The 26,681-nt window shown below is 35.2% G+C and overlaps 1 protein-coding gene across 2 annotated transcripts in view; it reads left to right on the top strand.

The window, feature by feature from the left end:
• The first annotated feature begins 963 nt into the window (after positions 1-963).
• LOC131675206 (protein real-time) overlaps positions 964-26,681 on the top strand; it is a 749,330-nt gene continuing 723,612 nt past the window's right edge. For both annotated transcript variants that reach the window (XM_058954109.1, XM_058954108.1), the window contains exons 1-6: positions 964-1,151; positions 1,706-1,855; positions 1,963-2,094; positions 2,169-2,297; positions 2,370-2,476; positions 10,397-10,458. In XM_058954109.1, the coding sequence (XP_058810092.1) occupies positions 1,089-1,151; positions 1,706-1,855; positions 1,963-2,094; positions 2,169-2,297; positions 2,370-2,476; positions 10,397-10,458 (643 nt within the window). In that variant the 5' untranslated portion in view covers positions 964-1,088. The remainder of the gene's footprint in view (positions 1,152-1,705; positions 1,856-1,962; positions 2,095-2,168; positions 2,298-2,369; positions 2,477-10,396; positions 10,459-26,681) is intronic.

Below are 26,681 nucleotides of genomic sequence, written 5' to 3'. Positions count from 1 at the left end.
TATACAAAGTATTATTCAGAAAGATTGAATTCTATTAAATTTAATGGTAAGGTTTACTATTAGTTATGCTTACCATGAAGTATTATTGAAAATCATTCAGTTTCAATCGTCATCGGAACATTGAACCATTCAGTTCATTGATTACCATTGAATATGAATGATCCCGAATAGGAATGAATGGAACTTTTTTAGCAGGGTATTGAATGGGTGGAAAAAAATTTTTTTTTGTGGTTTCTCATCTTTTTAGCGTACCGACTGTGAGAAAAAAAAATTGAAAAAAACCGAAAAAAAAAATTTTTCGAAAAACCGAAAAAAAAATTATTGCAGTATTCTACGTGAAAAAACAAACATTTTTTCTCCTATAAATTTTTTTCGATTGTTACAATTTGACGGAGATAAAAAATGTTGAAAAAAACTGTCACTTCCAGGAAAAAATGCCCGTGCGCGTGTCATATTTGACGAAAATAAATGTTTGATGAGTGATTCAGATAGGGCTTGGTAATAGCTAAAAAATGGTGTACTTCAAATTTTCGTACGATTTTTTTTCCAAAATTGGCTAATTGTTAAAAATAATTAAAAAATTTCAGAATTTTCAATTTTGCATAATTGTTGCAAAATTTAAAAAAACAATCGATGGCAACCGTGAGTCATATCATTTGAAAGCTCTCCGAAAGACCTTTCAAACGCACCCACGCGCGTCTCTGTACGTTAATTTCTACCAGAGATATAAAACTTTGAAGTTAGACTGATTTTGCCCGTGGGGGGGTAAAAGTGGCTGACCGGCACTGTATTTTATTTATTTTAAGTATTAAAATAATAACGCACAAACAAATAAAACACAATATTTGAATTTAATTGATAAATTGCTAATCTATGAAAATAATTATTTTATTGATTTTCTAAAATTTTTTATATTCCTGTGCTAACTTTTAAGATCTTTCTAATCAGTCCAATCTACAAAAGCATATTAGAACATATAAAAAAATATGTAGAAATTTAAACGTTAAATTGATTTGATTCGATACCGAATCTATTTTCTTTTGCTGTCTATTATTTTCTTCGTAATAAAACGAAAGGTCATTCCAAATATGGTACAACAATACCAATCCCCTGTCCGGGTTTATAAATACCCTTTTGCTCTTGTTATGATGGTAAGTTGTATTTGGGTACTATTGAATGTTGTTAAAAATAATTGCTATCAATCTTTATCAAGATACTTCATATTTAGAACATAAGTTGCTATTTTTACTTTTTCAACAACTGAGTTTGAAAATATTATTGATCAATCTATGTTTTTCATTTGTTTTATTAATTAAATTAATTTATTGTCTTGATTTATTTTATCAATTAGTTTTTTGTATATCCAAACAATTTTATCGGTTTTCCATTTATAGTTTTTTGTAACAAATAAAACTAATAATAACATTTTCTTTATTTAATTTTAATGTCTACTTTTTTTAATGTGCCTTTTTAATGGTTATTTATAAATAAAACTTGAAGATTGTCTAATAGTCTAAAAGGTGAAGATTCTTCATATTATTGGAAATTAGTTTCTGCAATAAAGGTCATATAATGTAAATTCAATAATTAAAAACCTGCAGGTAACATTTCTTAAAATAGTAAAAATTATAAAATTATTTTTTAATAATTTCAACAGAAAATTTCTAATTACTTCTTATAAATAGTTCATATTAATTATTGGTAGGCTTATGAAAGAAGATTTCCAACATGTCCACAAATCCCAGTTTTTGTTGGTTGTGAAGTGACTCTGGATAAAGAAAGTGAAGATAAGGCCATCCGAACAACAGAAAGAAGATGTAAACTAAATGTAGATGCTCCATATATCTTAAAGAAGGTATTTACATGATAATTGAAATGAATTTTTTATTTTAATTTTTTATTAAATTACACATATTTACAAGATAATCATTTTTAATATGTGTGGTACATTACTTTTTACAGATAATTGGTGTTGATTTTATTTATTTTATACAAAGAAATGTCCTTGATCGTCGAAATAATGTTTTAGAAATTGAGGCATACAATGAAAGTTTTTCTACAAGAGTGACAGTTTTGGAAAAATGTAAATACTTTGTGAGTGTCCTGAATTTTCAACTTTAACCGAATGACTACATTTTTATGAATTTCATATTGAGTAATTTTGTTAGGTTCATCCTGAAAATTCAGATTGGACTTGCTTTGAGCAAGTAGCTAGTTTAGACATAAAGAATTTTTTTGGATTTGAAAACTCAATGGAAAAACTGGCAATGAAACAGTATGCACAAAATATTGCCAAGGTATATTTTAATTACCATGAAAAGTTATAATTTGATAATAAAGTTAATGTTTTATATTTTTAATATTTTTAGGGTAAAGAAATAATTGAATATTTTATAAATCAGTTAAAGGAAGAAGGCATATCATATGTTGAACCTTGGAAAGATCTATTGGAAGATAAGAATCCTCTGGGAACCAAGTATATACGCTTATTATTCCTGCTAATAATAGCCCTAAGAAATAATTTTCTAAAGATAGTACTTTAGTGAAGTTGAGGTTAGGAAATATGATTTAAAAGTAATAATAATAGTAAACTGAAAATTCAAGCTTGTTAATGTTTTGTTATATGTATACTTTATAAAAATAATTGAAAAATAATCAATGCCACCTGGGCTTTAGGTTGTTTAGATCAGAATTGATCAAAAGGTATATTATATATTTCTATAGAAAAATAGATAATGCTAAGAAAATGATGACTTTTTACAGTATTATTTTGAGGTGACTTTATATACAAATTATTGTCAAAAAATCCATTTCTTTTTTAAATTTATACAAAGGTTTTTGACTTTTCTAGAATCTAGAAATATTTATCATTATTAGTTTATTTAAAAAAAGATGTTTTTTAAGAGAGTTTCCTATTCCCAAGGCTCTCAACTAAGGTTCCCGCTTATTAAAAAAGCGATTGTTGTATTTGATTCTCCCGTATGAAGAGAATTGATGATATATTAAAGCAAAAAAATTTGGAGATCTTAATGAAATCCTTAGATGGTTAATTTTCTTATAGTCTTTGTCGAAATTCAATATGTACTTTCATTTGTCCGAAAAAAATTATAACCTCTAAATCTTTAAAATGTGTAAATTCAAACGACAGAACTGTGTTACTAATTTTCTAAAATCCAATATATATTGATGCTAAATTATTATAAACATTTCAAGAAGGTGTATATCATTTTTTAAGTTTGAACATTTATTAGAAAAATTTCTAGGGTCGAATTAGTGAATTGGCGTTGCGCCGCCGCACCAATTTTTATTAACATTTTCGTTAACAACGTTAGACCCACATACCTAACTATTATTTTTAAAACGGTGGTCGTTTTATAATTTCAAAAGTATCATTTTGACAAAGTTTTGTATATTTCTGATTTTTGAATATATTTTATTTTTACATAAACGAAATGAAAATTTTGCTTCTTATGGGAAAATACATTGGAAATAATATTCTTTTATTTATTATCTAACAAATAAGGTAGATCCAACGATCAGAATTTCACGAAACTTTGACAACATGAAGCTTATGGAATTTTGAAGCTATTACCATGTTAAAAAGAATAGGTATGTACGTTGATCAAGTGTTATTAACGAAAATGTTAATAAAATCGATGTCGCGGTTCAACGCCAGTTCATTAATTCGATACTAGAATTTTTTTTATAAATATTAAAAAATGATATACACATTCTTTGAATGTTTGTAAATAATGTAACTTTAATATATATTAGGTTTTGGACAATTCGTAACACAGTTTTCTCGTTTGAAATTACGCATTTTAAAAATTTGGAGGTATAATTTTTTCAAAATAAACAAAAGTACAAGTTTATTTCTGGCAAAGACTATAAAGAACTTGACTATCTAAGGAATGTCTCCAAATTTTTCTACTTCAAAATATGAACAATTTTCTTCATACTAACGAGTCGAAACAACAATCATTTTTGCAATACGCGGAAGCCTTAGTTAAGAATTTTAGGAGTAGGGAACTCCCTTGAAGACTTAATTTCACGTCATAAATTGGAAGGATTTTAGAGGTCATTTTTCAATAAAATGATTTCATTTAGATAGCAGTAAAATTTATTTATTAATAAATAACTTATTTTAATTTAAACTATTTTACATTTAAATGTCTATTACGATAATATTCTTTTTAATTATTTTCGATGTAGAATATACTATTTAATTAATAAAACGATAAAAATAAAAAAATCTAACTTAACCGAGGTTAAACCCAGGATCTTCGAATTACTCGACCTATATTTTATCAATTTATCTTAATTGTTTCAAATAAAACACACTTTCAACGAATTTTATTAAGGATCTCTTATTAATTAAAAAAAATCCTATCTCCGCACCGATTATGACTTACAAATACACATTATGCTACAAAAATTTATATAATTTACACAATCAAAAAGACTATTGGAATTTTCTAAATGACGCTGTTCAAGGGAGTAATTTTAATAAAGTATAAGACTTAACTAATTTTGTGCAAATAAAAAAAAATGGTTTTAAACAATAATACAATTTGTTTAAATCATTACATAATTGAATATCGTCATTTATTACATGACCGTAGTTTTTTTAAGTGGGTAAGTTTTTGTATTATAATATGTATTTAGGTATCATAGTTGCTGCAGTGATTGCATTTTTCTTATTATTATTATTAATAAAATTCGTATAAAGTGTATCTTATTAGATTTGCGTTTTATTTAATAATTAACATTGTGTGTTTGTGTGTGTGCGTGCGTGTGTGTGTGTGTGTCATGATCACCGACTGCATGAGCATTGGCATGACAACGTCTATCTCAGTTTTCTGACAAATATGTGATTTACATATTATTATAACTAATGATTTGAAGAGGCTGGAAGCCATACCAGCGAAACTTTGTCGCGATTTGAAGATTGTTTGAGTTTTTCTCCTGGTCTTACTCTTCCATATTTGATTTATTAGTTAATTTTTCCATAAAAGATAAAGTCCTAAAATTGCAACATATGGTATAACAATGGTATTTATCGTTACAATTGGCAATAGCTAAGCGGTGAAGTACAGATCCAGTAATCCGAATGTTCTGGGTTCGATCCTCCGTCAAATAGAATGTTTTCTTGTTTTTATTCTTTTATTAATTATATAGCATATTTTATAAAATCTAAAGGATATTTTTTGTAACAAACTGTAAAACAGTTATATATCAACAAATAAACTTTAACATTTTCTAAATGATGTCATTCTTAGAAGAAATTAATGTTCTTTCTTCAAAAAAAAGCTGAACGGCAGAAAGCATTACAATTTAACGCGTTTAGGTCTAAAACACCATTCGTGAATCACAGTCTTTAGCACATCATATCTGATTCTGTAGGTGTTCAAAAAAATTGAGAAGGACGTATTTTGAAAGCTTGAAGCAAATTCTTTGTGATGGCAGACTTCAAATTAATCAAAATCATAATTATCTATGAAAAAATTACGTTTAAACAAAAAAAAATAGAAATTTTCAGCTATCTTTTTTTTAAATTTCAATTTCGAAACCTGTTATGTTGGGAACTGACCTAGAACTTTTTGACCAGTGGAATAAATATTTGACCTTTAAGAATCCGTGATTCAAAATGATGTCAAGACCGCTCAATTTCTCCAAATAAATTCTCAAAGGTCAAACATTTATTCCACCGGTTAAAAAGGTTCTAGATCGGTTCCTAATATGAAAGGCTTCGAAAATTAGATTTAAAAAAAAGATGGCTGAAAATTCCTATTTTTTTTTTGTTTAAACGTAATTTTTTCATAAATAATTATGATTTTTATTAATTTGGAGTCTACCATCACAAAGGGCTTATTTCAAGTTTTCAAAATATATCCTTTTTAATTTTTTTGAATCTCTATAGAATTAGATATAACGCTCTAAAGACTGTGATTCACGAATGGCGTTTTGAGCCTAAACGGGTTAAGATACGAAACCACCTCAAAAGACATCATAAAATTATGCCAATAAAAGATTATTTATTGGTAATTATTATATTCGATAGGGTATAATAAGAAAGAAATTTTTTCAATGAAATATTAAATATTTTACATCCTGCTTAATTGCGTTCATTTGTTTTATATAAAATCTGTTTTTTCTTAGTTTTCATTTTTGTTACCGAGTATAGTTCGATAAAGACTTTCGAAATATAACGGTTTTACCATTTTTTCAAATTTCATCGACGATTTATTTTAAAGTTTATAAGCATGAATAGAAATACCAGTTTCTTCAATATTTTACTAATAAAATAATATATTAATTTTTTTTGACATGTAATTAACGATTCAAAAATGTGATAAAGTTATGTGCATAGTCTATCTAAAAATTATTATTTAGATCTAAAAAATGTACAATATGTTTAACAACTTTATTAATCAATTAAAAATTTAAATTAAAATAATTTTATTTTGAATATAAAGTCACTTTACAGTTAAATTTATAATTATGTTTTTTTGAGATTTGTTTTGGTAGTTTAGTGTTATTGATGGTAAATTTGTCAAGGATTTAAAAAAAAATGACAATACTGATAGCGATTTGATTGATCATTTTATTGACTATGTCTTAAAAATATATGGGCAATCCATTTCAAATTTTGCAAAGGTACAATCAATTCATAATTAAAATTTGCTGAAAGTCTTAGTCCATCGATAGTATGAGTTTACTAAAGTACTATCTTGATCTCAGCTGCATATCTTCATATATTTTGAAAATTAAATTTGGACAGATTTGAAAAAAAATTAAAAATGACTGACTACTGTCATACAAATTAAAATTTGATATTTGTATTGAGCAACTAAAAGTACTAAATTGAGTTAGAAAAATTGATCATTTTATTATAACAATATAAGAAGGAATCAAAGTCTTCAAATAAAATAGTAATTTTTTGTGTACATTGACATCTTAAATTTCTCATTTAAATGATATCCATTTATATCATTCAATACATTAGCTGTTTGTTTAACTCATCTTGGGCCAACATTTTTCTAAATAATAATTATTGCATAAGAATTTTTCTCCTTGTTGGTAATTTGAAAGAAAAGTCATGTAGCATTTCATTAGTAAAATACATGAAGATAATTAGCTTTCGTCACATAAATCAATAATTTACTTGGGCATCTATTTTAATTATTTTATTATGTTAACTGTTGATGGAAAGTAAGTATTTTGTTTTCATGATGAATATATAATTTTAAAGATCTGATGTAAAACTGGAAAATTTAATTGAAAAACTTTAAAATATAGACTTTTTTTACATTCTGATAACCGTAACGATGCAAGACGTGATATATCTTAATAAATATTTCGTAATGAATGCCACGGGTATTAATAACGTATATATTTTTATTTTTGTAACGGTAACTTAAAAGATAAAATCAGTGGATAATATTAAATAATTTCGGATTCATCAAAGTGAATATTATTTAAGTGATCTTAAAATTGGCAAATTTAACATTTTCAATAAGGTTACTTATATTTTTGTTTTAGATGCTTTGAAAAAATAATAATTAGTTTGAAGAAATCTAAAATAAGACGCGTAAAATGAAAAAAAAGTTATAATTAGAGATGCATAAAAAACTAAAATCACGATAATCGCCATGTTATATATTTGTTTGTAAAATAATCCTGCAAAGTTATTTTTATAACATCGCAACCTTTATATGTCCATTTTTGTTTAAGGTAAAATGTTGCCGAAACATTATCGAAACAATTACTTGAATGCTTTGTTATCAAAATAACATTTGTGTATTTCTAAAACATTTTGACATTTAATGTTGGGCAATCTTGAATTTTTTTATATCGACCTTAAAGATTTTTACAACATTTCTGCAATATTTTACAAACAGTTGATCCAATGTTATTAAAGCACTACTATTATGTTTTCTACAATTTTTTATATATGGAAGACCTGGGCAAGAGGAACACCCCGATGTTTCTGGGGATGGGTGGTAGTAAATATGAAAATATAGTAGTATATTCCTTATGATATAAGCATACGAATTCAATTTAAGTGTTGAACTTCCAGCGATAACAGCGAGTGGAAGTCACCTTTGTTTATGTTTGTTGACCGGCTTACAACTGTCTACATCTAAAAAAATGTATCGATTTTCCGGTCTAATATTTGAAATACGTACTTTGAAAACAGCTACTGTAGAGCTACTATATTAGTCAGTAGTTAATTATTGTCTAAATTAGTGGTTAATTTTTTTTTAACATTTGTTCGGTTAAAAAAGTGATTTTTTTATATACGAGTACCAGGCAAGACGGACATCCCCTAAAATTAATTTTTTTCTAAATGTTCATTTTTCTTTAATTTTCAATAGTTTTATATGCAATTTCAAAATATAATTTGTTTTTTAGCTTTATTGTTCAAATACAAGATATGTTCAAAAAGTAAGGTGAATTTTTAAATTGGACGGGCTACGTAGATTCGATCATCGATATTTTTTTATTATGTTGGTATACATGTCCCTTACATATGCTCACAGTTTCAGTCAGTTTTTATGTTTACTTTTTTTTGCAAGATAGAAACGTTAGATATGATTTTTGTGCTCGCCGATTTTCTATTGTTGAAAACAATGGATCAAAGAGTTTGCATAAAATTTTGTGTAAAAAATGGAATTAAGTGCTCCAAAACATTTAAAATGTTGACAGTGGCATATAGTGAGTCTACATTAAGTCAAAAAAATGTTTATAAGTGGTATGAGCTCTTTCAAGATGGCCGAGAAGACATTGACGACGAACCTCGCTCTGGACGCCCCAGCACTTCAATAATTGATGAAAGTGTTGAAGAAGTGAAACTAATGGTGTTAAAAAATCTTCGAATCACTATTAGAGAAGTGGCTGAAGACGTCGGCATCTCTGATGGCTCGTGCCATGCAATTTTTTCCGAAGTTTTGAGCACGAAACGTGTAGTAGCAAAATATGTTTGGAAACTGCTTAATTTTGAACAAAAGGATCGTCGAAGAAGCATCGCTGAAGAGCTGTTAAACGACGTAAATGATGATCCTGATATGCTTAAAAAAGTCATAACTGGTAACGAATCATGGGTTTATGGTTAAGACGTCGAAACTAAATCCCAATCGTCCCGATGAGACACCAGAAGAGTCAAGACCGAAAAAAGCACGTCAAGTTCGATCAAATGTCAAGGTTTTGCTCACTGTTTTCTTTGATAATTGTGGCGTAGTACATCAAGAGTTTTACTACGAGGTAGTACGGTCAATAAAGAGTATTACCTTGAAGTTATGCGCCGTCTGCGAGAAGCAAAATGAAAAAACGTCCGGAATTGTGGGAAAATAATTCATGGATTTTGCATCACGATAATGCACCTGCTCACTCATCGTTGCTTGTGTCGAACTTTTTGACCAAAAACAAAACCACAATCATGCATCAGGCACTATATTCACCGGATATAGCCCCCTGCGACTTTTTCCTGTTCCCAAAACTCAAGAAATCCATGAAAGAACCGAGGTTTGGAACGATTGAGGAAATAAAAAAAATCGCTGGAAAAACTCAAGGCTATACCAGAAAGTGCTTACCAGAAGTGCTTCGAGGATTGGAAAAAACGTTGGCACAAGTGTATTATATCTAAGGCGGATTACTTTGAAGGGGACAACATAAATATTGATGAATAAATAAATATTTTTTCATAAAAATAAAAATTTACCTTACTTTTTAAACATACCTCGTATTTCAGAATTTAATTTTAATAAATCTATTTTTTTACTCAATCAAATATTTTTTAGTGTGATAATTACATTCTATTTGAAAATTTGTATGTTTACTTTGTACTAGAAATGAAATAAAATTTTTTTGGCATTTAGAACATTTTTCCGTAGGGTGTCCGCCTTGCCCGACGATTTTTGGAGCACTCAACATTTCATTACATTTCTTATCAACCTATTGTATTAGTTAAAATAATTTTTGAGAGTTATAACTATATGGACTTGTTGGTTTTCTTTGTTAACTTTGTATTACACATTTTATTTGATGGATAGTTTTTTATTTAGAACCTGATTATTTTATTGTTCCTTAAGGTGTTCGTTTTGCCCGGGTCTCATATAGAGCTAGAAATGATTCGTTGTCGTCTTACTGTTTCAAATATTTGATAAATATTTCATAAAATCTTATAGAAAAATTATACAGGGAATTGCTTTACAAAATAAAAGACCTACCTAGTATTATCAATGTCGCAGCAACGTTACTATAACGTTTTTGTAGTCGGTTATAGAAATGTTGTGTTTGTAAGATATTGTTTCGAAAAGTAGTTAATCCGTTAATTTCATTTTTTTCCACTTCACAAAATACATTTTTTTCACTTTACAAAATATATTTTTTTTAGGATTTTTCCAAAAGAAGAGAGAAAAGCAATTATTAAGCATGGTGATATAAGTTCTTCTGACAGTAAGTATATACTGCCGGTCGTATACATATACACATTTTCGTAATACTTCATTTTGTTTGTAAAATTCGAATTAAGTGTTATTATTTTTCTTATGATGTTTTATTTTCATAGATTCATCATTTTCAAAGATAATTTCACTATAATTTTCATTTATTTGCATCTAAAGTATCTCATTTATATTATATGCAATAAACGCTTTCCCTGACAGTTATGACGGTGATTTTACTTGTCGTCGATACCTTCTGGTTGCTCAACGATCTTTGTACCCTAGTTTGACTAGATACAACTGCTGGAAATTGTGCATTAGGTACTTTTGTACTTTTCATGGTCGCTCATACCTTACGGGTCGAGAGGAATTAGCGGAGAATTTGGTTTAAAAATAAAAATGGCTTTTTGATTATATTTATTTTCAGGATCGATTTATTTCTGAAAAGGTTTACGAAATTTAAGTACGACTGGTATTAACAGTAAAAACTGGACTGTTCGAATTTAGAAATACGAAATTTATAAATACGAAACTTAATTTCTATGCGGAACGGAAAGAATTTTTTCGCGTGTTCGCGATTCCTCGGCGGACTCCTCAATTCGAGGCTTTTCGCTACTGACCCCAGTAACCAAGGCACGCGTAGGTCGCTCATTGGTGCGATAAAAAAGTTACTTTTCCTTCACCGCTCTCTACAATGGACAGCATCAACTTACAAACGCTTCCTGTACCTACAAGTCGACCCACTCTGGAACTTTGAAGAACGATAAATTGCATGGCCAGTCGTTTTAGTGAGAATTGTCAAAGAAAACTTTCCAAATCAAGTCGCTTGCAAAGAAAAGACATCTGGAGTCTGACTTATGGATGCGCTGAATTTGCGCTACCGAAACCATGGGAGAGAGAGAAAAAAGATGGTATTTCCCACCTATAAACTATTACAATTCTACAATTCAGTTAGGATATAACACTGACTCTGACTGTATTCTCCCTTATTTAAAATTAGAGGAAAAGTTCTTAGGTTAGAGCTTGGGTGTTTGAATTTCACTGTAACGGCCTTGAGTCTCTTTAGTGCATTGAATTCATGAAAACTCAAGTTTTCGGTAGCGGTGGAGTGTTATTTTGTGAATAGTCTAATACAATACCTTATATGGAGTGTGACGTCATTCGCAACAGTGCAAATATATAAACATGAGAGACGCTGAAGTGCGAAATTTTGTCAAGGCCACACAAAGTTTGAATATCTACATTTTCAAGCGATTTACAATGCTACCGTTAAAATACATTTCCAGCGAAAATTATTAATTGTTTTTACTTTATAAAATTATTGATGCAAAATATGAACAATAATATAATTATCCAGAAAATTAACTAAAATGAAAACTGAGAATTTGAATAGCTGATAACTGATTTTTACATAACCGTTATTAACAATAAATTTTGAATAAAGATGAATATTTAATTAAATAAACATGTATGATGCGTTTTTAAATTATAAACTTATGAAAATTGAAATGAATTCGAACTTCTAATTTAGATGAGCAGTATTCAGCGTAATAAAGAAAGTCAGTTGAACATTTGATCTTAATAAAAGAAGTCGATTGATTTATTAAGAAAGTTTATGTATAAATCAAGTTAAGAACTGAAAATTCAAAAGAGTCAACAAATATGGCCTAATTTGCAATAAAATTATAGGTCATAATTGAAAATTATTTTTTAACATTTTTTAGATTATTGTAGATATTAAAAAAAATACAAAATTCATTGAAAACTTGTATAGTGCGAATTAAAAAATCTGAGTATTGCAAATTTTCGCAATCTTAATGATGCGGCACATTTCCCATCTTCTGTATAAATAGACCCGCCTGCGCCGCAGCAAGTCACTCTTGATAGGACTTAGGCGCAACGCGGGTTGAACCTAGTTAATGATCATTTTCGATCTTAAAATTTAACTCTGTTTGCTGTATTGCTTTGCCATCAATTTCGCCTTACCTAACGATATTAAATGATCATCTCTTGAGAAATATATCCCTCTATGAGACAGCACTTATGAATGACTTTATCGAAACATTAAGTATTTAATTGATTCGTCATCTAGAGAAATTCCTCTGATAATTTTGTTGCATTGAGAGACTTTCATTTATTAATGTAACAGGTCATTAGACAAATTTTCGCAAGGTACATTGAAAATGAATGTTAAGTTTCAAAAAAATTAGAGAGCGACCGAGTATTTATGCTCTAATGCTGTGCGACTTAGCTTCCCACGGTGAGAGTAGAAATACTTGGACATCTTACTGTTATTGATAACACAGCCCGACGTGAAATTTGCTCATTCGATGAGACTAGTTATTTCCGGTAGATTTTGGGTTGCTGAATTCAAATCTCACCTTAGAATTACTCCATCACATCAAGTTTTTTAAATATCCTAACCGAAACGTGCAAAAAATGTTGTTTTTGCTGTTTTTGAGGTACAATAACATTTTGAATAAATTTTTTTTTTTGAAAGCTGAGTACGTTATCTTAGTAGAGAATTCTTATCCTCTAAAACGTTTTTAAGTTTCAGAATATCTTTTTAAGTTTGGAATATCTTTTTTTCTGTCCAAGATATCGCCATTTGAAGTTTACTGTTATAGCAATTCCGTTAATGCCTGAAAATAGAATGAGTCATTTAAAAAATCGATTTAATGTATTTTATTGTTATTTGGATCATCGAATCGGTACTCATTATCAAAACTTTATCATAACCTCAGAATACATTAATAACCTAGCCTAAAAATTCGAAAAAAAACCAACCCTATCCTATTCTATTACGGACCCCCGTAAGATATTTTTTCTACAGATTGTAACGGGGATCTTGCTACCCCGTTAAGGGTGATGTTAAGTGGCTACTCGACTTGCGGGTAACTCGTTATGGGGCCACGCAAGACTCAGCCTAGTGGCTCAGGTATGCCCCTCGAAGGCGACCTTGCCTTCGGCCCGCGGAGAGCGTCGTAGGTCAGGTAGCAGCGGGCGGTGCGAGCCAGCGCGCGCGTAACACGGGAGGGAGGAAGTGCCGAGAGGAACGACGCAGCGGTTAGAAGAAAGAGTGTTTATTAAGACGAAGATAACAAGGGAAGCATACAAGTAGCATTCGCAGTGAGAGAGGCAAGCGAGAAGCAAGCGAGAGAGAGAGTCTTAAGATCGAACGGGCACTTACATGACGGGTTCGCAGTGGCCTCAGGTTTAGTCCTGACACGCGCAGGTGTTCAGCCACGAGGCAGCTCTCTCAGGCTGACTGGCAATTATCTGCCCGCACGCACGCACGCTACACCCTTGGTCCTTATCAGCAAAAACACTAGCTGCGTAGCACAAGGCACTTATTCGTCGCAGTGATAGCCGGGCTTGCTTTTCTCGCGAAGGCGGGCAGCAGATTGTGGCTCACACGCGGAAGGGGTCCCCCTCTCTCGCGCTGGCTATTCGGCAGCGGCGCGTCTCAGCCAATTAGGCAACGTGCGCGACACTCAAGCGTCCACGCTTTCACGCGTACACGCGGATCTCTCTCTCTCTACTCGGTGCTCTCTGACTTACCTCGTGCCGCATCCACAGCTGCGGCAAAGCAAGATTACATAAAAAGAATACATAGGTTATTGATAAATTATGATTAGCTTAAGGGGAGAGAGAGACATAACGAGACTCGGCTCGTTATATTCCCCTTCCCCAGACGCTGGTAGCGAGGTTGGTACCAGCTCGACCCACTCTCTCTCTCGACCAGGGAATAAATATAACCAATATGTGGGAGAATACGTTTTTAATAGGAAGGTAAAACAGATTACAAAATGAGAGTACAATATTTGAGGAAAGGTAGCTTCGAGGCCTTGTCTCTCTTTACAATTTTAAATAAATAAGAGTAAATCTCCAGAAACGAAAAGGGGCGTCGGTGCCGATACAAACAAAAAAAGAACAAAACACAATCCAGCCTCGGGATGCTCCGAAGCGATGGTGAAGAAAGGGGGGAGCTGAAGCGGCGAGGGTGCTGACGGGCCAGTGGGCGAATCGCGCTGTCATTCCTCATTCCCTGGTAGAGCTTCCACGCCATCCTGGGGTCGGTACCGAGCTGCAGGCCTCCGGGTACCTCCCGTTCCGGAACAGCTGGTGCAGGGTGTAGTTGGGGCAGTTGTCCGTTCTTGACACCTGGGTCAGGTTGCATACCCAGCAATACCTCTTATAGCGGAGGTCGACTCTTGGGCCGTCGAATCGGCCGCACGGCTCGGTAGCTCCCTGGTACTGCAGTGCGGTCGGCCCTGGCCCGCGACGGGGCAGCTCCGCCGAAAGCAGCCTTGGGGCGTTTTGACGCTCCTGCTCCACAGCGGACAATTCTGCTCAGAGGGCCTCCAGCTCTTGGAACTTTTGCCGCTGAAGGGCCATTAGGTCTGCCCTGGTTTTGTCGGCCTCTTCGTTAGCCACGAATTGGGCCTCTGCAGCGTCCAGGTAGTCGCGCAGCTTGGTGGCTCTCTTGACCCGCTGCAGGAACTCCTGGGACACCAAGGCTCTAGCACGAGCGTCGGGGTGGTCGGCGAAAGCCAATACCTCCCAGTAGGCTTGCTGTTCCTCTTTAGCAGCCTGCTGGCGAGTCTTGCGCCACTGCCTAGCCCGGCTTTCAAGCTGCGCCCACTGGGCCTCCAAGGGGAGGTCTGAGGGTCCTGAGTCTTTAACCCGCGAAGGCTTGGCGGGCGGCGCCGTAATGGCTGGCAGTGCCGGCTGGTGCCTAGTGGCTTCGATTGGGGCGCCCTCAGGTCGTCCTAACGGGAGCACGTCGGCCGCTGTGCGGGCTGCGGTCTGGGCGGCATCTGAGGCCGGCAATGCTGGGAGGGCAGTAGATGGTGGCTGCGCAGTGATGTGGAGGAGGCTGGTCTCCCCCAGTAGCTCCGTCAGGCTCACTCCCGATGGACTGGGAGGAACGGAGGAGGCGTGTGCCTCCAGGATCTGGCTGATAAGCTGCTGCATCCTGCGCAGCTCTTCCACGGGTACGTCGAGCCTGACCGTTTTATCGGTCCTCGCTGGCAGCATTCTCGTAGAGTTCTGGGGTTATATGAGCAAGGTTACATGAGGAGCGATACTCGAGGTGAGTTGTTATCCAAGCGGGTTAGCAGCAGAAGGGCGACTGAGATAAGCAGCTGGTTAGCGAAGCAAAGCGGAGGAAGGGAGGAGCAAAAATAAGAAAGGAGGCACTCCGGAAAAGTAAGGGCAGCGAAAGATGTCTGGTTAAGCGCGCGGTCCGCCCGCTCGGGTGTTTCTTGGGCGCAGGCGTCTCGGTGACGTTTCTACCGGCGGCGGAGCGCTCTTTTTCGAGCCGGGCGGCCTACCTCTTTTTCGAGGGGCCAGCCCCTCCGGTGCTGGCTCCAGCTTGGTAGCGTTCTGGCTGTGTGGCGGTTGAGGCGGCGTTTCGCACGCGGGGGTCTGATCACCCGAAAGTTTTGGTTCGTCGCTATCAGGAGCTATCTCCTGCTCTCCGTCCGAGGCTAGTTGGTCTTCACACCAGCTCTTCTCCGGGAACTGCTCCGCATCGTGGCAAGGTTTCAGGTCGCACACAGCCACTTTACCTACGTCGACTCCGCTTTTGTTTTGGAGCTGGTAAGAATTCGGGCCTAATCGGGCGGTGACAACAAACGGTCCCGCATACTTGGGACAGAGCTTCGCGGCGATGGCCCGGGCAGCTGAGGAAAGCACGCGATTTTTCGCCCATACCTTGTCGCCAACGTCATAGCTAACGTCGCGGTGTCCCTTATTGTAGTATTTTTCTTGGCGGGCTTGTGCAGTTTGGGAGTTTTCTGAGGCATACGTGTGGAGCTTGCCGAGATTTCCCATCTTTGCCTGCCAGCTCCCGAGAGCGGCGGCCTCCTGTCTCCGTGTGGCCTCAAGCGTTTCTTCGCGTCTCGCCGTGTGGGGCGGCTCTGGGTTTCGCCCATAATTCAGGAACGCCGGGCTCGAGCGAATTGCCTCGTGGATGGCCGTATTGTACGCGAAAGCGAATTCTGCGATATGTTCGTCCCACTTAGTGTGTTTTTCTTGAATAAACGCCGCCATCATCGTCTTTACGGTCCGGTTCACGCGCTCCGTTGGATTAGACTTCGGAGAGTAGGGCGCACACGTCGCATGATAAACGCCGTGGGAGTCCAGGAGAGAGAGACATAACGAGACTCGGCTCGTTATAAGGTATAAAGCTAGTGTGGATGATTGAAATAGTATTTTTCATAGGACAAAGCATTACTGAATACCTTTAAAAATCTAACCTATATCCACTGATACCGTAGGCATTTGAGCAGACGTCGACTCAACGATGAACACTAACCTAAAGCGGTGCAAGAGATTCTTATAACACAATTTCCTTGACCCTCGAGCCCGGTAACTTCGAGGCAAGCGCTATTCTACCAAGTTCACCTTTCATTAACTCGACGCCTACCCTCTTTGTCTAGTGGAATAGCAAAGTTTGCTCTACTTCACTGGAGAGCTCAAGGTATACTGTCAGAAGATATAGTTCTGACTTGATACTAGCAGTGTAAATATTACTATCCGTGTTAGAGATTGTGTTTGACTGGCGGACTAGTGGATAAGTATTCAAAATATCAAGAACTCCTTGCAAAGATAAAGTTAATTGTTTTTGTTTTACGGCACATTTCGAGCATTTATTTATTTATTTTGTATTTCTGTTTCTTACTTAATGTTATTTATATATTTTTCATTGTTCTTCCTTATTTATTTTTATTTACTTATTTTTACTTCATAAACTTAACTTATGTTCACTTTATAAAGTAGTAAAGTTGTTATTGTTCAATTAGAATTTTATTTTCAATAAAATTGGAAATCTTTATTTTTGTATTTTTCGTTATATCAAATAATTGTATCTTTGTGAACGGCAGATCATTATCATTTATATTAAATTAGTTTGAAAACTGAAAATATTAGCTCGGTTTCTATCAATACAATATATTAAAAATCTTCAGATAACATTAACGTAATCAAGACATTTTCTAAGCACGTCATATTAAACAGCTTTTCAGATATTATTTTAAGCCAAAAATTTAAATTTCCGTAAAAAATATTTTCACTACAGTGTGTGAATGAAGTTTTGTTATATCTGTGGTGATTTCGTTCCAACTAAAGAGTAGATGCTGATAGCTTCAAGATTGTAAGAAAAAGGCGCTCTTTCTCCCGAGGTAACTTTTACTTGGTGCAAAAATCGCTAAAAATAATTTCTAAAATAATTTATGGAGGCGAAATCATTAACTTTTTACAACGATGTTTCAGGTTTAATGGCTGTTTTAGGCCTTAAAACTTATAATCCAGACGAGTGAAGACTTTTTATAGATTCCTCTACCCACACAAATAATAATAACTAATATTAACTCAAGCATTGTCTTGAAGAAAGAGGCATTTTTTTGTTTAAGTGAGGACGTTTTTCTCTGATTTTTTCTTTCAGCTAACCTAATAATGACGCATAATATTGTCCAGTGATCGTCTGGTCCTTTTCAAAGTAGTCAATATAGATGATTCCATACGCATCCCAGAAAACCGTGGCCATCATCTTGCCAGCTGACTTAACTGTCTTTGCCTTCTTTGGGGCCGGTTCTCCTGCGGTAATCCATTGTTTGGACTGTTCTTTGGTTTCAGGAGTGTAGTGGTGTATCCATGTTTCGTCTACAGTTACGAGTCGACGCCAAAAGTCTTCCGGATTACGTTGTATACGTGCGAAAAGAGCCTCAGAGATGCGAGACAAACCCCATGCGGGTTTGTTTGTTTGCAACAGTGAGCAAACGCGGCACCCATTTTGCTGATATTTTTTTTATTCCCAATTTTTCATGCAAAATTGAAATATTATACCCTTTGATACCCCTGTGGCCTCAACTAATTCTCGCAATTTTAATCTTCTATCACTCAACACCATATTGTGGATTTGGTTGACCATTTCGGGCATACTCACTTCTACGGGGCGTCCTGAACGAGGTTCATCTTTTGGTGTTGTACGGCCGCATTTAAAATTTAAATTTATTTACCCAGTTATAAACAGTCTTAAACATAGGGGCAGACGTGCCATGAACGACGTTCAACCTTAACTGTGATTTCTTTTGGTGTAAAGCCTTTCAAGTGAAAATGTTTTATCACCACTCGAAACTCTGTTTTATCCATTTTTTAAATAAACCAATAACTTTTTGTTCAACCAACGCTCATAAAAAGACGACTTAATAAATCGAGCTGAAACTTTGTACGATATCTAGTTAGTAGTATTGCTTGCCAAAAACATCATAATTTAAGCGCGACAAGCGTCATCTCTTCGATTTTGTAAAGACTTATTGACCCCCCTCGTAGGTATCCAGGACAATGGGATTAAAAAAAACCGAAGATATGCTACATCGATTTTTTAAATGACTCACTCTATTTTCAGGCTTTAACGAAATTGCTATAATAGTACACTGCAAATCATGATATCTTGGACAGAAACAAAGATATTCCAAACTTAAAAAAGGATTTTAGAGGGTGAGAGTGCTTCTTTAATATAGCGTACTCAGTTATCCAAAAAAATAATTTATTCAAGATGTTATTGTAGCTCAAAAACAACAAAAAACAGCATTTCTTGTACTTTTAGGTTAGGATATTTAACAAAACTTGATGTGATAAAGTAATTCTAAGGTTAGATTTGAATTCAGCGACACAAAATCTACCGGAAATAACCAGTCTAAATAAATAATAAAATGATTAAATGATAAACTATCGATAAATTAATGATAAATTAAACTAAATCAAAATTAAAATATTGAACTCTCTAGAGTCGAGGTAGTTGCGCTAAGTATGGTCAGTACCTCAAAGACTTTGACTTTTACTTCGATTCTTGATCCGTAATTGCTAACGTGAGCGATCGCCCCTTCCTACTAACAAGTAACACTACCCAAGTGTTAATCGCCGATCATCCTGTAACTTTTAGATTACTTTTACCACATGTATACAAGATACTTTAAAGCATTTGTAGCGGCCCGTTTCGCCTTGGATTCATAAAATAGTGATTTATTGTCTTAACTCATTAACGCTTAAAACCATAGATCATACGCCATATTATCGATCACGAAATTCATGCATAGATCGAAGATACCGTATTTTATGTTTTTGGGCTTTCTAAATATGAATCCGAACTCAAAATTCAAAACTGTTAAATAGAAAATGAAATATATCGGTTTGTTTATAAAAAATCTCCCAGAAACCTGTTTTTCTCATTATTATTCTTTTTCTCAAAAACTATAAAGTTGAGCAAAAAGTTCCAAAGGTAAAGATGTCTTATAATTCGTCAACGAGCTCTCTTAAAATTTTTTACATTTAAAGAAATTTTTTTTTAAAAAAACCCCGCAAGACGCCTATGGGAAAAGTGGTTTCGGTTAATTTGGCTGCATTTTTGATATGTTACTCATTTTGGCGTCCTGAACAAATGTCTCAATGGGCATAAAGCTCAAATCTCAATAGATCCTAAGATAGGGCCCGCTGAAATTAGTATAACAGGGTATCAGTGCTATACACTTTTTGTTCTACTCAGTACTGTGGTTTCCATTAATATGGCCCGATTTTCGGTTTAACATGTCTCAAATAAATACTTCAATGGGCCCGAACCCTACAACTCAATGGGCTCGAGAATTACCTCGGGGTCAACGTCAAATCAAGGTCAAATCAAGGTTATCGCATTAATCTTGGGCTAGGGATCGTTTCTATATGTTTTTGAGGTCGATGAATCAGAATCCGGGGTCCGTTTCATTCGAGCAGGTCAGGTTCAAGGTCAGGTAAAGGTCAAATCCATAAAATTCATTGCAAACAAAGTGAAAAAGTACATTTACATGTTTTTTGGATCCCAAATCCGAATCCGGGGTACGTTTAAACCTTGGTACATTTGTACCTATTTTTATAGTAATTGAATGCGCAATTAAGTATATTTGTAAAATCATTCCACATACAGATAAAATGGAAGCAAAAATAAAACAAAATAATCAAAATCCGTATTAGTCAAAATAAAAGGAGGGACTCTTGCCGTTTGCATTAGCATTACCCAGAGTTTACCACGTGGAGGCTGCAAAGTCGGACTCAAACTCCTTGGTCATCGTCAGTCTGTCAGTCATTATAGTTATTAAGTCTTGTATTTGTCGAATCTGTCTATTCTACCGTTACTTTTGTTGTCTTTTTAATATTTATAGGTACTGATCTTTTTAATCTTTTATAATCTTTTACAAATCTCTATTCTTCACCATCGATTATTAATTCGTCTTGATGTGCACCATCATCATTATTTCTGTGGCCGGCATCTAGAATGTATCTAAGAAGCGTCGTACTAGTTACTGTATGTTCTGTTCATATCGAGCCCACCCAAGAAACCATAGAATACTTGCAATATGTGGACAGCAACCTAAAGTCCGTGCCCCAGCCTTACAGGTACAATAATATCCTAGTATAACATCACCTTCATCTTCATCTACCATTCGATCATCTTGAATGTCTACTCGAAAAGTTATCCATAATTGATAGCGAGTAGCATTTCTAAACCGAGAGTAGATTCTAATTCTTAAGAAGCCTGGTACATCTCTATTTAGATCAAGTTCGAAGACATCAGAACTTTCATGTTCGAATTTGTCTTGTACATACGAGGGTGGTCCGATAAGTACTTAGCCTACAAAAGAAAAACGAAAATTTTGGAAAAGTGGCGTTTTATTTTTCGACATATTCTCCTTTTAGTTCGATACACTTGGCCCAGCGATGCTCCAACTTCTTTAACCCGTCTGAAAAATACGTTTCCTTGAGGTCTGAAAAGTAGGCTTCCGCGCAGCGATTACCTCCTCATTCGACTCAAATTTCTGCCCGGCGAGTGACTTTTTCAAGTTTGGAAACAAAAAGTAGTCGCACACGGCTAAATCTGAAGAATACGGTGGATGGGGCAGCAGTTCGTAGCCTAATTCGACCAATTTGGCCATGGCGACGGTGGAGGTGTGAGCCGGTGCGTTGTTATGGTGGAAGAGCACTTTTTTCTTCGCCAAATGGGGCCGTTTTTTCTGCAATTCGACGTCGAATCGGCCCAATAATTCGGAATAGTACAGCCCTGTGACCGTTTTGCTCCTCTCCAGGTAGTCGATGTAGATCACACCTTGTGAATCCCAGAAAACGTTGGCTATCACCTTTCCGGTCGATGGGGCAGTCTTCGCCTTCTTCGGAGCACTTTCGCCGGGTAAAGTCCACTGTTTCGACTGTTCCTTGGTCTCTGGTGTATTCCAGTGGATCCATGTTTCGTCGACTGTCACGAAACGACGCAGGAACTCCATCGGATTGCGCTTAAACAGCGTCAGACATTGCTCTGAAGTTGTCTCACGGTTGCGCTTGTTGTCCGGTGTGAGCAAACGCGGCACCCATCGCGCCGACAGCTTTCTCATGTCCAAAATTTCATGCAGGACATGACCTACGTGGTCTTTTGAGATGCCTACGATCTTAGCTATCTCGCGCACCTTCAATCGTCGATCTACCAATACGAGATCGTGAATTTTTGTCACGTTATCCTCCGTGGTAACCGTTTTCGGAGCACCTGGAGGTGGCTCTTCAAAAATCGACGTGCGACCACGTTGAAACTCGTTAAACCAATTTTTGACGGTCGCCATCGAAGGAGAAGGGTCACCGTACACAGCATCCAAGCGCTTTTTGATTTCGCTGCGCGATTTCCCTTCCAAAAACAAGAATCGAATCACCGACCGATACTGCTCTTTTTCCATTTTTCAAAAATCAACGGACACACTTGCTTTCACACGCTCTCAAAAATAAACTACAACTCCGATCCGGCTGAAATCTTGACAGTAACCATCGAGAAGGTTGGACTACTTGATAGAATATTTCTTTTGCGAGAGTGGCGCCATCGGGCGGTGAGGCTAAGTACTTATCGGACCACCCTTGTACGATGGAGCTAATTCGAGTTGATATGGACCGAGGGTCAATCGGCGTAAATATTGTAAATCCAATCAAGGAAATTCAGGAACGTGTTCCTGATTTAAACGTTCCCAATGGTATTTCTTCTAGCAAGATTATGCTCCTCAACTAACGCTTGAACTACGTTTACATCATTTAATCGAGGTCTAATCTCTCGTGCTAGGGCAATAGTCTTATCTATCATTAGAAGCGGTACTTGATATTTATTCATCAACGCTCCAGCAATTAAGCAAAAATCTCTTAAATGTAAAACATGAGCTCTTGGAATAAGTCCGTCTAGAAACTTGTAAAGGATTTTACATGACCGTTTCGAGCTTCAACTACCCATCGTTGCATGGTCACCATATGGGCGCGATTAGCCATTTCAGTGGGGAGTTGACGATTGCCTTCAGTAACAGGTGGCATGTGGACGTTGTATCGTTGATTCTGTAAGAACTCGACTGCATCCCAATAACCGCGATCCACAATAAAAATGTCTCCATCTTGAAACCACTCATTAATGTTACTGACATGATTTTGAAACTGATCAATTAATATCGAGGCATCATTGTTTGTACCATCTGCAAAATACGGTCCTTGAATATCGAAAATGTAACCGTCAGATGCAGTGACCATAATAGGCTTTACTAAATGACGTCCCTTGTGTACCGAGTAACTTTGTCTTAAGGTTCGGTAGTTTCCTGATTTTTCGATGTAACTATACGTTCCATCTACAATTGAAATGGCTTTTAAATCATTTGGATTATCATTGTACAATTCATTTGCAAATGGAGTGACGTGCCGTCCGATATAATCCTCACGATTTATCGCTTCAAGACCAATGTTCTCACGTACAAATCGCTTCATCATCGCTGTTCTAACTGTTCTAATTAAATCACTAATTCCCTGTCTACTTTCATAGTTCAATAAAATCTTTAGAAAATCATCAGCAAGTCCATGACGCATTTTACATAAAAAAATAAAAAGAGATTTTCTCGTTATTCGGTGGAAATTAACACCTCCGGGTACAGGAAGACAAGATTCGTGTAAATCATCAAGTTGAGCTTTCGATAAGGATGTTAGATAAGTATAGTTTCTGTCTGTTAAAGAGTCAGGATCAAGGTAGTTCTCACGATCCGTTACAGCCGCTTCTCTTAGCAGCGTAAAAAATCTACTAACTTCTATTCCAGGTAAAATTATAGGACGATTTAAATGTTGCAAGCGAGCATAGTATTCACATAAAAGAAAACCGTTTTCATCAAGGTGTTGAAAGCAGATTTGAGTTGCTAGTGGAATTTAAATGCTTCTATCCAAATATATTTCTACGCGTGCCTCAATACTAAGCCGCTACATATTATTATTTAAGCCATTACAAATAATACATGTTTCGGTAGATCTTTGTCTAAGAACCTGCAACCGAAGATGTTCAGGGTTTTGTAAGGCCTCTTGATCACGTGTAAGTAATAAGTCACAATTGAAACACACACGCGAAAGATAATCATTTATCTCAAGAGCTGGATGGTTAAGCTCCTCACGGTACGTTATAGCGATCCGCCTTTTTTCATGATTGAAGTTTCGCATAAATCGCGTGGTGTGAGGAGGAAAAGCTTCATCACATACATAACATACTACACGTCCCGCCATGTTTTATATAGAGGTAGGATGGACAATTTTTTCCTGGTAACTTTAACTAATACAGTATTATTTGTGGTAAAATGGACATTAGGGTCAGAAGTGAAATAATATTTGAAATTATTTTTAAATGTTTATTATGAAAAAATATAAAATATACAGGTGTCAGATCAAGAAATATTTAAGTAAATACATTAAAACTAGCGTAAAATTAAGTAATCGGACTACTATATTTTGATATTATAAATATATTTATTAAATCACGAAAAAAAAATATTCTTCTAGATTTTAGAATCGTACAAAATCAGAGTGGTTTGATATATAACGAAAACGATGACTAAAAAGGCTATGCCTTCAAGGCATCGAATGAAATAAATCCAATGAACTTCTGATCTTAGAAATCAACTGAAACACGTATCAGATGTGGAAAACAAAAACTGAAGTAGGATAAAATTAAATATGACATTACGATTTTTATACTTTTGTATTTTTTCAAATTGTTATCTCTGTTTATGTAATTAAAAAATTAGTTAAAAAAAATGTGGATTGCCATAAGTGAAATTTAAACTATTAGAACAATCTGAATGATATGCCCATGTGAGTTCGGTCTGAGCTATATACCGAGCTATATTTCTCGGCTAATAGGGGGCTTTTAAGGGCTACAATGGTCGGCCCCCGTTGCGCGTATTTTTTTTCTTTCTGCTAGTCTTCACAAGTACTTTTTCATTTGTGCGAATGTTTAAACGTTTGTGCTCGTTTGCGCGTATGTTTTTTCGTTTATACTCGCTTGTTCGTTAGTTTTTTTGTTTGTGCGTGTTTGTGCAAGTGTGTTTTTATTTATGTTCGTTTGCGCGAGTGCCTAAGAGTTTTGTGTTACTTGATGAATATGTATGACTACGTGTTGTTGTATGTATAGGCGTATATATGATTGAGTTTGCTTCTTTCGTTTGTTCAATTATTTTACCGATTTACCTCACTCGTATACCTCCTGATCAACCGCACCCCCTGATTAACCCCACTAGCATACTCCACTCGTATAACCCCTGATAAACCCCACTAGTATACCCAACCCTGATCAACCTCACCCCCTAATAAACCCCACTAGTATACTCCTTGATCAACCCCGATGGTGGGGTTTATGAGGGGATTAATCCAGGGGTATATGAGTGAGGTTGATGAGGGGTTATACGAGTGAGGTTAATCAGGGGGTAGGTAAATCAGGGGGTATGCGGGTGGGGTTAATCAGGAGGTATGAGCAAATATAGTTTGTTTCTGCGATCCAAAAAATATACATCTGATTTTTTTCAAATTCTTTTGTTGATTCCCTGTGATTTGTACTTGACCTGACCTTAAACAACCCTTTCGGGTCAAACGTACCCCAGATTCGGATTTAGCGACCCAAAAAACATGTAAATGTATTAGTTCACTTCATTTAAAATGAATTTTATGAATTTGACCTTTACCTGACCTTGAACCTGACCTGCTCGAGTGAAACGGACCCCGGATTCTGATTCATCGACCTCAAAAACATATAGAAACGGTCCCTAGCCCAAGATTAATGCGATAACCTTGATTTGACCTTGATTTGACCTTGACCCCGAGGTAATCTTCGAGCCCATTGAGTTGTAGGGTTCGGGCCCATTGAAGTATTTATTTGAGATATGTTAAACCGAAAATCGGGCCATATTAATGGTAACCACAGTACTGAGTAGAACAAAAAGTGTATAGCACTGGTACCCTGTTATACTGACTTCAGCGGGCCCTATCTTGGGACCTATTGAGATTTGAGCTTTATGCCCATTGAGACATTTGTTCAGGACGCCAAAATGAGTAACATATCAAAAATGCAGCCAAATTTACCGAAACCACTTTTACCATTGGCGTCTTGCGGGGTTTTTTCATATTTCACTCATATGCGATGAACAAGTAAAATTTTCGTAACCATTTAATTTAATTAATTTTTAACATTATCTTGTTCCTATCTTTTTAACATGTCAAAAATAGAATATACAAATACAGCTTAAATTTATTAGTTTTCAAGTTTTGTTTAAGCAATGAGATAAGCGTATTGAATACGACGAGTATAATATATTTATACATTTTTCTAGTTACCTTAGGTAATACAATAATGTGGTAGTTCATCGTATTCTGGACGAAAAAACATGATTTATACAGATGGATTTTGTACACCAAGCACATCGCATGATTGCATTCTTTCTACAAAAGTCATAAATATTTGAATAGTTATTGAAGGAGTAATCAAATGGTGTGTTACATTTCGATGGTTTTTGCAATATGTAACCACTTTTGTACCAGGCATATCTGATCATATTTACGAATCGAAGAGATAAAAATTGATTATAAGCTGACTAATAAAGCTTAAGAATGTTATTTCTCAAATACAAATTAATGTTGTAGCCATGCATAATAATCAAATCGGAAAAATGTTTTATATAGTTCTTGTAAGAACGACAAAAGTATACATCACATGGTTGAATAAATCCAGTGGTCCCAGCAGGTATCTTCAATATTTTAACTTTTTCATTGCCTTTCTCGACGTGCTTCAGTTTTTCTTCTGTTTGTCTAGTCCATGATTCCCAGCAAAGAACTGATTCAATTCCAGCAATTCGAAGATAAATATCTAAAACCATATTGATG

Source organism: Phymastichus coffea, unplaced genomic scaffold, assembly GCF_024137745.1.
Source record: "Phymastichus coffea isolate CEN01 unplaced genomic scaffold, Cenicafe_Pcof_1.1 PCOF00017, whole genome shotgun sequence".
Lineage (NCBI taxonomy): Eukaryota > Metazoa > Arthropoda > Insecta > Hymenoptera > Eulophidae > Phymastichus > Phymastichus coffea.
This window is presented reverse-complemented; position numbering and strand designations above follow the sequence as displayed.